Below are 17,843 nucleotides of genomic sequence, written 5' to 3' on the forward strand. Positions count from 1 at the left end.
CAGTAACGTCTGGTATTTCAAGAAAAAGAAACTAATGAAAGTCACTCCACTCCACTAAGTACCATTATAATACTGGTTAGTTGCTACTACAACACTGTATTCTGCTATTCACTGGTATCACTAGATTATATGTGAGTACACTAGCAGGCCAGGAAGATTATTAAAAACAGCTGACCTGTGGTAAGTTTCTGGCGACTTCTGGCACCTGCCTCTATAGGCTTATCACTTCATTTACAAATTCACCTGTTTTCAAATGACACTTTAGCCTTTATCATCAATATACTAGGGAGCCACTGTAGTATACACTATACACTATGTATACTCAATGCTTTCAGGGAGACTTTCTTTCCTCTGACACAAAGTTCAATATTATTATTTTTCCACACGGGACAGGCCTATGATTCCCCTCTGGCAGTAAACTCTGCTAGGAAGTGCACACTAATTCTCCTTTTTTTACTCAGTATATAATGTTTTCCGCCCAAGATTGGTTCCAGGCGCTAGAGGGATGTATCGTATAGGATTGATGACACAAATTAAAGTTCTAGCACGTAAGAGCGACCGTGAAAACACCAGAAAAACCGGGAGCACAACGAGGCACGCTGTGAGTGACACGCTCAGTCACTCCCTATTTGTTAGGAAATTATAGATCCACCTACCAACTTTTCCTGTTATTCCTTAATCACGCATTTTGTGTGCTTTTACATCATGGTCACATCTGTCAAAGGCTTTTGCAAGGCTGTGTATATTACATCTGCATTCTGTTTGTCTTCTAGAGCATCCAGGACCTTGTCATAGTGGTCCAGTAGTTGGGACAGACAGGAGTGACCTGCTCTAAACCCATGTTGCCCTGGGTTGTGTAATTGATGGGTGGCGATCTTGCGTTTAGAACCCATTCAAAGATTTTTGTATGGGACGTTATTATTTTTATTTTTATTATCACACCGGCCGATTCCCACCAAGGCAGGGTGGCCCGAAAAAGAAAAACTTTCACCATCATTCACTCCATCACTGTCTTGCCAGAAGGGTGCTTTACACTACAGTTTTTAAACTGCAACATTAACACCCCTCCTTCAGAGTGCAGGCACTGTACTTCCCATCTCCAGGACTCAAGTCCGGCCTGCCGGTTTCCCTGAATCCCTTCATAAATGTTACTTTGCTCACACTCCAACAGCACGTCAAGTATTAAAAACCATTTGTCTCCATTCACTCCTATCAAACACGCTCACGCATGCCTGCTGGAAGTCCAAGCCCCTCGCACACAAAACCTCCTTTACCCCCTCCCTCCAACCCTTCCTAGGCCGACCCCTACCCCGCCTTCCTTCCACTACAGACTGATACACTCTTGAAGTCATTCTGTTTCGCTCCATTCTCTCTACATGTCCGAACCACCTCAACAACCCTTCCTCAGCCCTCTGGACAACAGTTTTGGTAATCCCGCACCTCCTCCTAACTTCCAAACTACGAATTCTCTGCATTATATTCACACCACACTTTGCCCTCAGACATGACATCTCCACTGCCTCCAGCCTTCTCCTCGCTGCAACATTCATCACCCACGCTTCACACCCATATAAGAGCGTTGGTAAAACTATACTCTCATACATTCCCCTCTTTGCCTCCAAGGACAAAGTTCTTTGTCTCCACAGACTCCTAAGTGCACCACTCACTCTTTTTCCCTCATCAATTCTATGATTCACCTCATCTTTCATAGACCCATCCGCTGACACGTCCACTCCCAAATATCTGAATACGTTCACCTCCTCCATACTCTCTCCCTCCAATCTGATATTCAATCTTTCATCACCTAATCTTTTTGTTATCCTCATAACCTTACTCTTTCCTGTATTCACCTTTAATTTTCTTCTTTTGCACACCCTACCAAATTCATCCACCAATCTCTGCAACTTCTCTTCAGAATCTCCCAAGAGCACAGTGTCATCAGCAAAGAGCAGCTGTGACAACTCCCACTTTGTGTGTGATTCTTTATCTTTTAACTCCACGCCTCTTGCCAAGACCCTCGCATTTACTTCTCTTACAACCCCATCTATAAATATATTAAACAACCACGGTGACATCACACATCCTTGTTATTATAATCAAAAAGAAGCGCTAAGCCACAAGGACTATACAGCGTATGGGACGTTAGCACTATCGGTCTGTAGTTCTTTGCTATTACTTTACTGCCCCCTGACAAGTGTGTCAGCTAGTTAATAGTTTAAAATCTTTATTATGCAACCCATACCCAACCCTAGTATATAAGAAGTATGAATACTACGCATTCAGTAATATTACCTACAACTATTTTCCCACCGCTAATAGTCTAATAATGGAAGGCTTATCCAACACTCCGGGGCTAACTCCAGGTTTAGTCGGTGTCTGTGTTTTAGTTCAAAATTATTATTTCTTTTACACAATTACAAGTGAAAAACAATATATCAAATGCATAAGATAAAAGGCATTTCCCCCCTAACTGAAAAACCAAAAACCCCAGACACAAACACATACACCAAAATGAATTTTTTATGAGAGAGCCACAAAATTTGACTAACACAAGCCTATCCGATGTTATCCTGACGCCAAATGACTTCGAACAGGCGATAAATGACATGCCCATGCACTCTGCCCCAGGGCCAGACTCATGGAACTCTGTGTTCATCAAGAACTGCAAGAAGCCCCTATCACGAGCCTTTTCCATCCTATGGAGAGGGAGCATGGACACGGGGGTCGTCCCTCAGTTACTAAAAACAACAGACATAGCCCCACTCCACAAAGGGGGCAGTAAAGCAACAGCAAAGAACTACAGACCAATAGCACTAACATCCCATATCATAAAAATCTTTGAAAGGGTCCTAAGAAGCAAGATCACCACCCATCTAGAAACCCATCAGTTACACAACCCAGGGCAACATGGGTTTAGAACAGGTCGCTCCTGTCTGTCTCAACTACTGGATCACTACGACAAGGTCCTAAATGCACTAGAAGACAAAAAGAATGCAGATGTAATATATACAGACTTTGCAAAAGCCTTCGACAAGTGTGACCATGGCGTAATAGCGCACAAAATGCGCGCTAAAGGAATAACAGGAAAAGTCGGTCGATGGATCTATAATTTCCTCACTAACAGAACACAGAGAGTAGTCGTCAACAGAGTAAAGTCCGAGGCAGCTACGGTGACAAGCTCTGTCCCACAAGGCACAGTACTAGCTCCCATCTTGTTCCTCATCCTCATATCCGACATAGACAAGGATGTCAGCCACAGCACCGTGTCTTCCTTTGCAGATGACACCCGAATCTGCATGACAGTGTCTTCCATTGCAGACACTGCAAGGCTCCAGGCGGACATCAACCAAATCTTTCAGTGGGCTGCAGAAAACAATATGAAGTTCAACGATGAGAAATTTCAATTACTCAGATATGGTAAACATGAGGAAATTAAATCTTCATCAGAGTACAAAACAAATTCTGGCCACAAAATAGAGCGAAACACCAACGTCAAAGACCTAGGAGTGATTATGTCGGAGGATCTCACCTTCAAGGACCATAACATTGTATCAATCGCATCTGCTAGAAAAATGACAGGATGGATAATGAGAACCTTCAAAACTAGGGAGGCCAAGCCCATGATGACACTCTTCAGGTCACTTGTTCTATCTAGGCTGGAATATTGCTGCACTCTAACAGCACCTTTCAAGGCAGGTGAAATTGCCGACCTAGAAAATGTACAGAGAACTTTCACGGCGCGCATAACGGAGATAAAACACCTCAATTACTGGGAGCGCTTGAGGTTTCTAAACCTGTATTCCCTGGAACGCAGGAGGGAGAGATACATGATTATATACACCTGGAAAATCCTAGAGGGACTAGTACCAAACTTGCACACGAAAATCACTCACTACGAAAGCAAAAGACTTGGCAGACGATGCACCATCCCCCCAATGAAAAGCAGGGGTGTCACTAGCACGTTAAGAGACCATACAATAAGTGTCAGGGGCCCGAGACTGTTCAACTGCCTCCCAGCACACATAAGGGGGATTACCAACAGACCCCTGGCAGTCTTCAAGCTGGCACTGGACAAGCACCTAAAGACAGTTCCTGATCAGCCGGGCTGTGGCTCGTACGTTGGTTTGCGTGCAGCCAGCAGCAACAGCCTGGTTGATCAGGCGCTGATCCACCAGGAGGCCTGGTCACAGACCGGGCCGCGGGGGCGTTGACCCCCGAAACTCTCTCCAGGTAAACTCCAGGTAAACACAAGCAAACACAAATCAATGAGGGAACAGACGATACCTACATATATTTTTCATTCATGAAGAACACTAGTAATTAGAACATCAAGGTAAGGACGACTACCTTCTAATACTTGTTCTATTCGAATTTGTTGGGAAAGCTAAAACTTATTTAATTTGCCTTAGGTGGTCTGAATATGTTGTCATTTTGGACAAGACGAAAAAGTCATCCTTTACATATCTCAACCATATTTGGCCAGGAAATAAAATGTGTTAATAATTCATTCTCAAAGTATTCCATAAAAAAATGGCCAGGGTTACCACTGCATTGCCTGGAAAATGTATCGTTAGCAAGAAATGCATTATGAATGTTAAGACATTTGCAACATTTGGATATCTTTATTGTAGACGTTTCGCCATCCAGTGGCTTTATCAATACAGATTCTAGGACATAATTAGAAGACAGTAGAACTATATACATGTGTCTTAACATTCATATTGTCGGTATTTTATACCTTTCTTGCACAACTTGTCAGATACTGCAGCATCATGGAATCTTGGTTCAGAGGACATCTACAAGACCTTCTTCACGGCTGCTGCAACTAACCCATCCCTTTGGGTAGGACCTACTTTCACTGGGGAATCCCGCCTACCAGTGACTATGCCCTAGTCTGCTGCCCGTCCTTATCCACTGACGCCTATATAACCGCCAGTCTTCTTGCCTTTGCTCCAGATTCTCCTCCACCACGATGCTGTGAACACTAACTCCAAGGCTGAGGGACTGATTACCTCATTTTTTGTATATAGTTCTACTGTCTTCTATTATGCCCTAGAATCTGTATTGATAAAGCCACTGGATGGCGAAACGTCTACAATAAAGATATCCAGATGTTGCACATGTATCTTAACATTCATATTGTCGGTATTTTATACCTTTCTTGCACGAGAAATACCTTGACCATAACACAGTGTAAATACATATTTTGATTGTATTGGGTTACCTAGATTCAAGTTCACCAAGAAATAGTTTCTTTGACCCTAACTCTGGTAAAGAATTAAGGTCACAACTGAAATTTCCATCTTGTCAGGTTGAAGTTATCCAACTGTTGGAGTCACGAGTTATTACCTTCAAGTACAGCTCTGTCTTTTATAACCGAGCGCTAAACTCGTAAGGGTCATACAGCTCTTTTTGTCTTCCATTAACTTCCTCCAAAGGCTATCGTTTTTAAATTCTGAACTCCTCGACCGGTCAGCTTTAACCATGGTGAACTATAACCAGGACAAGGTTCATGGAACAATGGGCATGTGCAGGAGCCCCTCAGCTCAATTTTACACGTGCTATTCCCGATTTTGGTTTCCATGCGATTACCTCAGAGAGCCTCTTCAAACGTTAAAGACCGGTGTATCCTACTTGGAAGAATGTTGACAATGTCAGCGGAGTGTGTAGCAGCCATTTTGCCAGTTTTAATTACGAAATGGAACAGCAGTATTTTCCATTAAACATCTGGAGAATGTTTCTTCTGAATGGCTTCGGTCTTTAAAGGTTGATTTATGTAATGAAATAGACGACATTACTTTTTCAGGGGGGGGGGCGTAGGCTTTGTAGGCGCAAATGCCTTAATTTTCTAAACAAGTTAATAAGCTTAATATTATTGTTCTGTGTAGTAGTTGAACACAGATGTAGGTCAGCTTTAAGCTTTTAATGCTGATGTGTTTTTCTCATTGGAAGCTTCGTCTTTATGTCATTAAACAAATTGTGTTCAATGAAATAACTGGAGAATATCCCACCTGATCAGAGGTCAGTTTGACTACTGTGTTAGCTTAAATCTGATTAATGAAATTTTATGTACCCGTCATGTGTCCTCAAGGCTATTGTAACAAATTTGTATACTATGTACCCCAACCCGCTTCTCGGTTAATACACAAATAACTTAACTTTAACCCGCACACAGGAGAATAAAACTTATAACAACGTTTCGGTCCGACCACTGACTAGTGACAGTTTATATAACCTCTCGTGTGGAAGACATCTCATATAAATTAACAGTTACTCGAAATCCCCCCCTTCCCTTCACACCAGGAAACACCACTTCCTTCCAAGGCTAGTCACTAACTACAGTGTCTTGGTAAAACAAGCAGGAGGGTTGCCCACACCTCTCCTCTCTCACCCGTAGCTCCATCTCTGGATGGAAATAAATGGCATAAAATACCGACACAATGGAGATATAAACACTTAAGCAGTATAATGTGATCCTTTATTGACAACGTTTCTGTTTGTGATTTGATAAAGCCCACTGTGTGGGCGAAAAGTTGTCAACAAAGGATCACATTATACTTCTCAAGTTTTTATATTTCCAGCTTCATCTCTCACCCACTGCAACTCTCTAGTTAGGCGATAATCCACACGTCTTGTGCCACTCAATATACACAGAACCACCGGCATTACTTGCAACAATATTGCAACTATTTCTCCACTTGTTTAAATAGGTATTCCCGACGATTAAGGATAGGTGACGATGGTTGAGCTAGTGAGTGGATCAGTCCCAGTATTATTATAAAAAAAATAATCTAATTCTAAAAAGCACATTACATATTTAATATGGGATTAGTTAACATTATTGACATGATTTATAGAACCCCGACCCCCGGTTATTCAGTGCATTTCATAGCTTCATTTTATATTTTTTTTTCCCGAGGGTCTAATACATAGTATCAACAAGAACTTAAATACAGATGCATCGATACCATGCCCAGCCCTTCTAGGGTAGGGTAGGTGCCTGAGCCCGAGCCTTTAGCTCATAAGACTGTCATTCCCATTTGCCCTCTTGGGGCGGGGATGGCAGACCAGAGAGGCCTAGCTTGTGGCTAGGCCTGGGGACAGTTGGTCCCAAAGATGAGGAGGTACCTGTGCCTCCTCCCATGGGAGACTTAGGTCTCAGACACTCCCTAAAGAGGGAGCCAAGGCCGGGCCACCACTTGGAAAAGGCCCGGGCCGGGAGAATACCGGCGAATCTTTAATAATAATAATAAATACAGATGAAAGTTACGAATTAATTCGTAAAACATCAACACGAAATACATTTGCCTAGTTTTAACAGGGTGAGTGGCAATAGTTACTGAAAATACAATACAATATATAGTTGTGTGTGAATTATTTCAGAAGACATGAAATATGAGCAGCACAAAGATAATACTATGTACAGTTACCAGTGCAACAGCTATGTTTGAAAGGGATTCCTGGCCTGAGGCCAAATTGGCAGGGGTTGAGTATGTTGCGGGACACTAGGAAAGATTATACTCTTTTATGAATCAGTTTTTCAAATATTTTAGATAACAATGGCAAGTTAGATATTAGCCTATAGTTAGTTACATCGGTTGGGTCTCTTCCTTTATGCTATCTTAAGATTAGTTGGGAAAGTTTCCGGTTCTAATGATTTGTTGAACATGGAATAGTAGATAACACAAACTGCTTTATTGTACATTAATGGTGATATATTAGCTTAGTTTCTCGTCTTCTTTTCCACGAAGTGACCTTAACAGGATAAGTTAGAGCTTGATACAGAGAGTTTGAGACATTTCCAGCAAGGGCATTGGAACTTGGAATTTTAATGACATAGTATCTCGGTTGTTCCAGGAGGCTGGATGTGATGTTCATTTGTTTTAGTTAGAACAATATTTTTGGTTTTAACCAGTGTTCGAGAGTCCAGGATACGGAAGCGATTTTTCCGTTTTTTTTAACATCCCCGTTCATTTCGTTAAACCTGTTAGTAACGAATGGCTGTTAATCTAGGTAAGTCACAGATGTCTGTTGTATCATATCTGAGTCAGTGTGGTTGAAAATGGGTAGGTGCGGGCGGGTGGGTGTGTTTTGGTGGGTGCGAGTGGGTGGGTGTGGGCGGGCGCGGGCGGGCGCATCCTGACCGAGTGTTGCGAGGGAGTGAGAATTTGGGACTAGTGACCTAGTTCCCGCGCACCCGGCCTTGAGGGGTTCCATGGATTACTAACTGCTGCTCCGCACTATATTGATCGCTCAGTGCCGCTTCCGTTTTCTGTGAGTGACGCAATCGAAGGGGAAATATGTGTATATATTTCTACTGTGTGTTGCTGTTGTTGCTGCTGCTGCTTTTGCTGTTGTTGGTGCTGCTAGTATTGTTGCTACTGTTGCTTTTATTGATGCTACTACTTCTGATGCTGCGTCTGCTGCTACTAGTATCATTATTATTAATAGAGGGGGAATGCTTAACCCGTCAGGGTCATAAAGGTCACGAGGATTGGGAGTCAGATTCGACGCAAAGAAGGACATGTGCATTTCTTAATATGCCCTTCCTAATAGGCATCTTCCTAAAGGTACAGTAACGTTGCAATTCATCTCTGTCAGCTGTCATCTGCTGTGACAGTCGTCCACCACGAAAATGCAGTCGACACTTACAGCATAAGTTGTCATCTTAGTACACAATAATATTTACACATCTTTTTTTTTCGTGGCATAGAAAAATCAGTGTACAAACAGTCTCTTAATTGCTCCTTTTATATATTAAGAAGCAAACACCCGTTTTCCTGATCGCTTACTGACATAACACTGGTTCCCGTCACAGCACTGAGTTCTCTTGTACACAAGTCCCGTTGAATATAACACCAGAGGAGAGATGGAACATAGTTTTACATGATGCGAACACCAGGACAAACGTTTGTTGTCGGGTTGGTAGTAGTCAGCTGTAGGGATAAGAGGTGCGCATGTGTGTGTCACTGCTGTAGCCCGTGGCAGGTACCATCCCTTTCATGCATTTAATATTATCTACCCCCTAACTCTCTCCCCTCCACACCACAAAGCATGAACCAATACCAGAAGAGATGTGGGTAATTCGTTAGTGCGCTGTAGGGTGATGGAAATGGTATAGAAGTGAGGACGTTTGGTGGAGATGATGTGGATGGCGGGATATGGCACTGGTGGCACCCGTGTGGCCGCTGGCGCTGGCAGTGGCTCAGTCGAGGGTGAGTGAGCGTAGCGCCAAAGAGAAAATAACCCAGACGCAGTGGTTCCCGTGTTGCCGTGGCTGGGACTGAGGGCCACGTAGTGCCAGCGATGCCAAGAGCTTTCGTTGCCCTGAGCGCCAGTGTGGGGCGGGAGTACCGGGGGTGACCTACCGCCGCTGCTGCTGCTGCTGCTGCTTGTTCTGTTGTTTCGCATGATGAATGACCCATCACGGGCACCTCAGTACCAGATGGGTTGCTCAACAGCACAACAATGTGATGACGTGAAAAGAAAAGCCTGAAAAACCTAACGCGATTCCAAAGGACACACGAGAAGTGCATGAGAAGAGCCTAGGAGTGGTGTTAGAAGAGCATGGGAGTGGTGTTAGAGGACCCTGAGAGTGGTGTTAGAAGAACCTGAGAATGGTGTTAGAAGAAGCTGGCCGGTAGTAGTATGGTAAACAGTAGCGAGGGTGGAGTGAGGTGTCTGCAGCAGTCTCCACACCCACAACAAACACTGAGTCACCACAGCTGCGACTCCACCATCATCCATCACTCTCTGAGGGACACTGACGAGTCATAATGTTTTGCTACATAGTGAATGAGTGCTAGAAGGGAAATGTATTCAAAGGACTTCAAAAAGACACGTGATAATATCCGTCAACAAGAGACTAGATATAAAGTAAGGATCTAGAGAAAGATAAAATAAAGAGGGAAAGAGTGAGATAAACAGGAGAAAACCTACCTCGACTAGACTTGCCCAAGAGCTCGGGGGGTGGGTGGTCATTTTGACCACCACCTGGAGGGACCTCCACCTCAGAATGGGGGTGAACATGGGCAAGGGTGGAGGGGGAGGTGGTGCCCACGGTGGGAGTAGTGGAGGGGGAATCCTCGACGCCCTCCACCTCACCCAAGGCACCCTCCACATCGTCATGCTGGGCCTCGACTCGGCTGGCAAGTCGACAGCCCTCTACCGCCTTAAGTTCGACCAGTACCTCAACACCGTCCCCACCATCGGCTTCAACTGCGAGAAAGTCAAGGGCCTGTCCGGCAGGGCGAAGGTAAGCTGCAGTGTCGACTATCTAGCCAGGGCTAGGAGTTTACTAACCCTTGGTAGTTTACCAACTTTTTTTCTAGTGGGGGTAGTCAAAAAAACCATACCCCGGCCGGGATTGAACCCGGGGTCAGAGAGTCTCAAAAATCCAGACCGTCGTCAAAACATTACAGAGGCACTTCATGGGCTCAAGGACTAACCCAGACAGCTCAGCACTTCACGATAAGTACTTCCAATAAACAGTAGTGAAGTAGTATTGCTGCATCCAGTAAACCATAAATAAAATTCTAGAACTATGCCATAAAATACCAATAGTTTTAAGTGAGATGAGGATTCGTTTTGCTGATACTTTATATCATATGAGTGGGAGCCCTCAAGCTCCTGATACTGGAATACTGTCTCTTCTAGGATAACAGAGGGGGGAGGGGGGGTGTGCCTTGATGACTGGGTAGTTGTTTGACACTCACTCACTCATGTCTGGAAACATTTTTTGCTGAACAAAACTCCTCCATCACTTGAGCAGTAGTGTGTTCTCCGGTGTGCGATACTGCAGAGAGAGAGAGCACAGAATTGCTCACGCTTGAGCAGTAGCGTGGTGTTCTCTGATATGTGACACTGCAGAGAAAACACAGAAGTGCTCACACTTGAGCAGTACCGTGGTGTTCTTTGGTGTGTGAGGCTGCAGAGAGCACAGAAGTGTTCATTGATAAAGGCAACAAACAATGAGCACTGCTCGTGCCATGTTGGGTCTCGGCAACTAAAACTTATATTTTCTCTCAGACAAACAGTAAACGGAGTTTTTCCTCACTACTGATGCTGGAGTGCACTGACTGATCCAGTAGTTTTGGACCACTGATTCAAATCCAGTTTCTCTGATCCAATGGGTCTGATCCAGTGGCTCGAAACCGCTGAGTCTGATCCATTGACTTTGATCTCTCGCAGGGAAGCCCTGGCTGATAAGGTATAATTTCTGCCTCGCGATTAGCTGTTGCCTGAGATTTGAGCCTCAACTCCCCTCCCCCACCACACACATACACACACAGGAGCTGTGAATAGATCCCTGCAACCACAAACAGTTAAACACACATACACACACACACACACACACACACACACACACACACACACACACACACACACACACACACACACATCTTAATAAGGAATCATTCAGGCCCCTGTACACCGTGTACGTTAGGCCCATATTGGAGTATGCGGCACCAGTTTGGAACCCACACCTAGCCAAGCACGTGAAGAAACTAGAGAAAGTGCAAAGGTTTGCAACAAGACTAGTCCCAGAGCTAAGAGGTATGTCCTACGAGGAGAGGTTAAGGGAAATCAACCTGACGACACTGGAGGACAGGAGAGATAGGGGGGACATGATAACGACATACAAAATACTGAGAGGAATTGACAAGGTGGACAAAGACAGGATGTTCCAGAGATTGGACACAGTAACAAGGGGACACAGTTGGAAGCTGAAGACACAGATGAATCACAGGGATGTTAGGAAGTATTTCTTCAGCCACAGAGTAGTCAGTAAGTGGAATAGTTTGGGAAGCGATGTAGTGGAGGCAGGATCCATACATAGCTTTAAGCAGAGGTATGATAAAGCTCACGGCTCAGGGAGAGTGACCTAGTAGCGATCAGTGAAGAGGCGGGGCCAGGAGCTCGGACTCGACCCCCGCAACCTCAACTAGGTGAGTACACACACACACACACGTTGTGGATAAAACCTCTTGACAGAAAATTTATTTTTTTTTGTCTTCGTCACCTATTTGTCGCCTCTTCTACCAATTTGTTATTGATACTTGACTTTCTTGTATCTGCTTATTACTACTTACTACTTCGTCTTGCCCTGCCGGGAATTGAATCAGAGTCCCATCGGTTGTGAACCAAGTACTCTACAACCAATTTTCATGTCACTAAATTCTTAAGACGCTAACACAAACGGCTCACCATTACCTTCAGTATGGTTTAGTGTGTTGGGTTTGAAACCTATCGTCTGTGAGGGTCCCTGAGGTTGCATTTCATCTGTACACCACCATTCAGGGATACTCTAAGAGAGATTAAAGTATACTATACTCGCCTTTGGCAAGATAGTGATAGTATGAATGATGGTGAAACTGTTTCCTTTTCGGGTCACCCTGCCTCGGTGGGAGACGGCCAAATAGGCATATGGTGTGAGGAGCGTGAACCTACCTACTTGAATTTCACTTTCTGCCTTCGTTGAAGTTTTATGAATTTTCTCGAACGTATGAATGCAAGCAACAGAGGCTTTTGCAAGTTATCGGTCCTCTTCCCCCCAAAATTGGAATGGTTTCTACAACATTCGTTTAAGAGCACCTGCACATACCAAGAATTGCACGGGTCTTGGCCGAGTTTCCGTACATAAGTGCTGGAAAATTGAAGCCAATCGGATGAGGTCTCGTGTTACAAGCGAAATATAATCGAAAGTTTGGAAGAAAAAAAAAGTGTAGGCAATTATTTATGGGTATTTTTTCAAGGAAAACTAATAAAATAATGGCAAGCACTACACAGGATATATGTGAAAGGCTCTTGACTCTAGGAACTGGATCTGCTCCTAGATAAATCTGCTTACTTTCCATTTCTTAAGCGCTGTCTGACTGGATATATCAAGGTCTCTTTTTCATGGAGTGGATACTGGGCACCGGCCAGTGGATGTTTAATTACTGAGCAGGTCATAACGTAGCCTTGACCCTCCTCAAGTGATATTTTCCCGACGATACAAATGAACACCAAGACACAGGTGCACTATGACACAGGTGCACTATGACACAGGTACACTAAGACACAGGTACACCAAGACACAGGTACACCAAGACACAGGTACACCAAGACACAGGTACACCAAGACACAGGTACACCAAGACACAGGTACACCAAGACACAGGTACACCAAGACACAGGTACACCAAGACACAGGTACACCAAGACACAGGTACACCAAGACACAGGTACACCAAGACACAGGTACACCAAGACACAGGTACACCAAGACACAGGTACACCAAGACACAGGTACACCAAGACACAGGTACACCAAGACACAGGTACTCCAAGACACAGGTACTCCAAGACACAGGTACACCAAGACACAGGTACACCAAGACACAGGTACACCAAGACACAGGTACACCAAGACACAGGTACACCAAGACACAGGTACACCAAGACACAGGTACACCAAGACACAGGTACACCAAGACACAGGTACACCAAGACACAGGTACACCAAGACACAGGTACACCAAGACACAGGTACACCAAGACACAGGTACACCAAGACACAGGTACACCAAGACACAGGTACACCAAGACACAGGTACAACTGAACCAACCTTTGCCAGACACTCTCATCGTTCAGTAACTAAATATTGTTCCCACAATGCAACTCTCATATGATACTGTAGCCGCTCACTGTGGGTGTAGCCAAGCTCGCTAAAAATAATGGCAGTGGTCAGCTTACGACTGTCAGACTCGAGAGTGGTTGTCATTTACTCCCGCTGAAAAATTCAACCCCCCAGTCTGGCTTACTGCATCATGATACCCAACTAGGCACCGTGTTCCTCTCACGATTAGTAGACGGGGGATCGAGCCTCCACCACTATTTACACTGAAGGTTCCGCAAGTCTTCAACGCTCCACATATATTTCTCTACACGTAGTCGTTTTTTACAGTGTTCTTAACAGCTGCTGTACCGCCTCAGCTGATTTGGAAGCCTAGAGGGGCGGGTTGAGACATATGGGCAAGCCGCTGTTCATCTAGCAATACGTCACTAAAGTTTTGGGGTTATCTTAGGTAATTTACACATGTTACTATGTATGATAATTTGTGTGACTGTATGTGTACCTGTACCTAAATAAACTTACTTATGTATCTGGGTGCTAGCCGACTGCTGTGGGTCTCATCCTGGGAAAGATCGCTCGAATCCAATTGAAATAAGCCACACTGCTTGGCTTTCTTGGATTCGCCTGGGTTAATAATTCGAGAAATTTTTCTTCAACTCCTGGATCAAGCTGTGCTGTTCCCCCCTTTTCCAGGATGCCATCCACATCAGTCTCCTAACACCGAGGTACCTATTTATTTCAAGAAGTTCATTCCCCCTATCATTGCTCTTAACCAATATATTATTTTGTAATAAGAACGGTAGAGTCTCAGGCATTCTAAATCATCAATGCTGTTTTTTTACTAAGTTAGAATGTTGACACGGACGGAGGACCTTCAAGTACACGTAAGGAAAACAACAACAATAACCAAAGACAGTTTGCCCCTCCAACCAGACCAATAACACAGTAATTACTACTTGTAACCACCTGTTAAGTCTCAAGAATAAATGCTGGGGCAACAAGCTCATTCGAGTGGAAAGAGGTCGAGAGTAGAGCAGCGAAGGAGGAGAGGAGGGAGAAGAGGGATGGAGGAAGGGAGAAGAGGGATGGAGGAGGGAGGGGGAAGAGGGATGGAGGAGGGAGGGGGGAGGTAAGGAAAGAGAGGTATGAAATATTAGGATGTGAAGAGAGAGACAGATGTAGAGAGGCTGAACGTTCCCTAACCCCTTCAGACACCATTGTTGATACTTCAGTCATCTTGCATCACTAGCAATTCATCAGTAGACTCAAGGGTGCAACCTGAAGTTAGTCTTTGGGGCTGGCAACTCCGGTTCATTAACATTCCCACCAACTTCCAGTCCTACTGGCACCACTGCTCCGAGTCTACGGCTCCTCTACATGTAACTTACGTTGCTAACAATCCTCTTTTAGCTACTGTACTAAAGACTTGCCCAGTCAATACTCCTGCAGTAGGGAGAGAGCCATAGAAAGGACTGACGAGAATGAGGTTGAAGACTAAGTACCTATTTGTAGACCACTCATCATCCCACACCCAGATCAAGGCCCAGACACTCCAAGTGCGTAATCTCCTGGATCAACAGCACCTAAAAATCTTGCTAATTAAGAACAGCTGCAAAACCTACAAGGATTTCAAGCGAATCAGCAGGAACACCGAGGCAGCGGTTTAGGTGCTGCCGAAGGAAGGAACACCTCTGCCAGCTGCTGAAGAGACAAAGTGGAACGACTACCACAGGGTTGATCACAAGAGGATACCAGTTACAGCAAAACATTAGCCGACAGGTAGGTACAGCGTTCAAAGACCTGATCTCCCATTTTACCAGCAGGATCCACCCAGATTTAGTTCACACGTTTTCACGTCCCCATCAACTTTCTATTATCCCAGCTTCGCTGGTGGTTTTCCGCCAATTACACACAAACCCATCTGTTTCAAGAGACCCCTAACACATTCGTCTGCCTAGTGACTAGTCAGTCCACTATCACACTATTTGTCAACATAAGATGTGCTGCTACCAGTGTTGGTGAGCTCACTTACATGTTCGTAAACACTCCATTGTATCAATGATTTTGGAGGTGACACACCCCGAATATACTTGAAGGGTGTTTCGGGGGTCACCGCCCCCGTGGCCCGATCCATAACCAGGAAAGTTAAATCTCCCTGAAACTCAAAATATAGAAAAGTCTGGCACAGCAAGGAAGGCCCAAGATTACTGGGTAGTTGTGCTGGCCAGCTAGCATATATTCTGACTCGTGTCAGTAACAGCCTAGTTGATCAGGCCCTGATCCATCGGGAGGCCTGGTCATGGACCGGGCCGCGGGGGCGTTGATCCCCGGAATAACCTCCAGGTAACCAGGTAACCTCCAGGTGTCAGTTAATCTGGCCTAGTATAGTATGAATAGCTCTTTGGGTCAATCAATGGTACAGTTTTTTAAATCAATAATCTCAACAATTGACAGAATTTTGTGACCACTACGCCATACAATGTGAGTATATATGTGGGTTTTACATATGATCAATCTACAAATGATCTGTAATAACTTTAAGTTATGTTTCACAAGTACTGAATTAATCATAAATCATTTATGTACCTGCAACCCACCCACACTGCCACCCACCCACCCACACTGCCACCCACCCACCCACACTTCCTGACCTGGTCATGTTTAAAATACAATATACAAGGCTTTTAACCCCAGGCCTGACCCACTCTCTCTCCTACTTCCTCTTCCTCTCTCCTCTAACTTTCTTTACTTCCCTCTCCATGTTCCTACCCTTTCTCCTCTTTATCTTCTGATTAACATCCACACAACCCTTCCAATTTCATTTCTACACCCCTCCCACACAATCCTCCCGCCTTCTTACACAGTCTTCCCATCATCCCTCCCACATACCCCTCCCGCCTTTCCTCCCGCCTTCCCTCCCAGTCCTGTCTTCCTGAGCCATCAATGTCTTAATATATTCCATCCTACTTTTCCCCTCCTCTCTTTTAGCATGCTTTTTACTTTCCTCTTTTTTTGTTTGTCTCTCCATCACTCTCACTGCGTCAGTCTGTTCTTGCTGTCGTCTGTGTACGTGTTCATATATAAAGAGGAATCATGGAAGTAACAATTTACTTGTAAAGACGTCCATATTAGCCGCACCAGAGAGGCATCAGTCCCCTACAGTGTTAATTTTGTCTCTCTCACATCCAGGCTGAAAAAGTAGTGCCTAACATGTTGATTCGGCTATGTCTCCCCACAAGTCTAAAGAGGTACCACCTAGCATCTGTGACTCTTCTGTTTGTTCAGCTTACACTTACATGCCCTCGTGTCAGTCCCCTTCTATCTAACCTCCCAGTGTCTTTGAATATCTTCTATGTTAGGATCATGTCTCTCTTGGTTCTGTAACCTTCCAAGGTTATCACATTCAGTTTTCTAGCGCCTCACCCACGGCTTTAAGAACGGCTTTCACAGCTTGGATGATCATTCTTCAGGCACAAACTCTAATATTGATAAACTAAGTGAATATACTCACGTAAATGTTTTGAAAGTCGTATATTGTATACCTGTAACTACAACTAAATTCTGCACCCGACTCTTACTGCTGTGGAATAAACTGTGATATGTCAAAGTTTCTTAATAATGGAAAAAAAGATACTAGACTGTACTTATTAATAAGCAAGTTTATGTTCTACCGTATCATTTAAGAAGCGATTTTAAAAATTTTCACATATATATGGATGGTAACATTTATGAAGGGATTCAGGGAAACCGGTTAGCCGGACTTGAGTCCTGGAGGTAGGAAGTACAGTGGCTGCACTCTGAAGGAGGGGCGCTAATATGTTGCAGCTTTTTATTAACTGTAGTGTAGGTGCGCCTCTGGCAAGACAGTGATGGAGTAAATGAGGATGAAAGTGTTATATATATATATATATATATATATATATATATATATATATATATATATATATATATATATATATATATATATATATATAATGTATGTCTTGCCGAATAGGTAAAACTGGTCGTTTAGCAAGAACTCGCTTAAAATTAAGTCCTTTCTAAAATTTTCTCTTATACGTTTAAAGATATTTTTTTCAATTATGTTATTGTAAAAATTAATAATCCTGTACCAAAAGAACCTTAGAAAACTTACTTAGCCTTATTATAACAAGATCAATTTAATTTAGCCTAATCTAACTAAATATATTTTAGATAATTTTACAATAATTTAATAATAAACAA

The 17,843-nt window shown here is 43.9% G+C and overlaps 1 protein-coding gene across 2 annotated transcripts in view; it reads left to right on the forward strand.

The window, feature by feature from the left end:
* The first annotated feature begins 9,174 nt into the window (after positions 1-9,174).
* The window catches only part of LOC128691114 (ADP-ribosylation factor-like protein 4C), a 72,979-nt gene continuing 64,310 nt past the window's right edge, over positions 9,175-17,843 (forward strand). The window contains exon 1 of one of the 2 annotated variants that reach the window (XM_070089156.1): positions 9,175-10,255. In XM_070089156.1, coding sequence (XP_069945257.1) covers positions 10,016-10,255 — 240 coding nt within the window. In that variant the 5' untranslated portion in view covers positions 9,175-10,015. The remainder of the gene's footprint in view (positions 10,256-17,843) is intronic. The other variant, XM_053779925.2, reaches the window with a different exon arrangement.

Source organism: Cherax quadricarinatus, chromosome 27 (assembly GCF_038502225.1).
Source record: "Cherax quadricarinatus isolate ZL_2023a chromosome 27, ASM3850222v1, whole genome shotgun sequence".
Lineage (NCBI taxonomy): Eukaryota > Metazoa > Arthropoda > Malacostraca > Decapoda > Parastacidae > Cherax > Cherax quadricarinatus.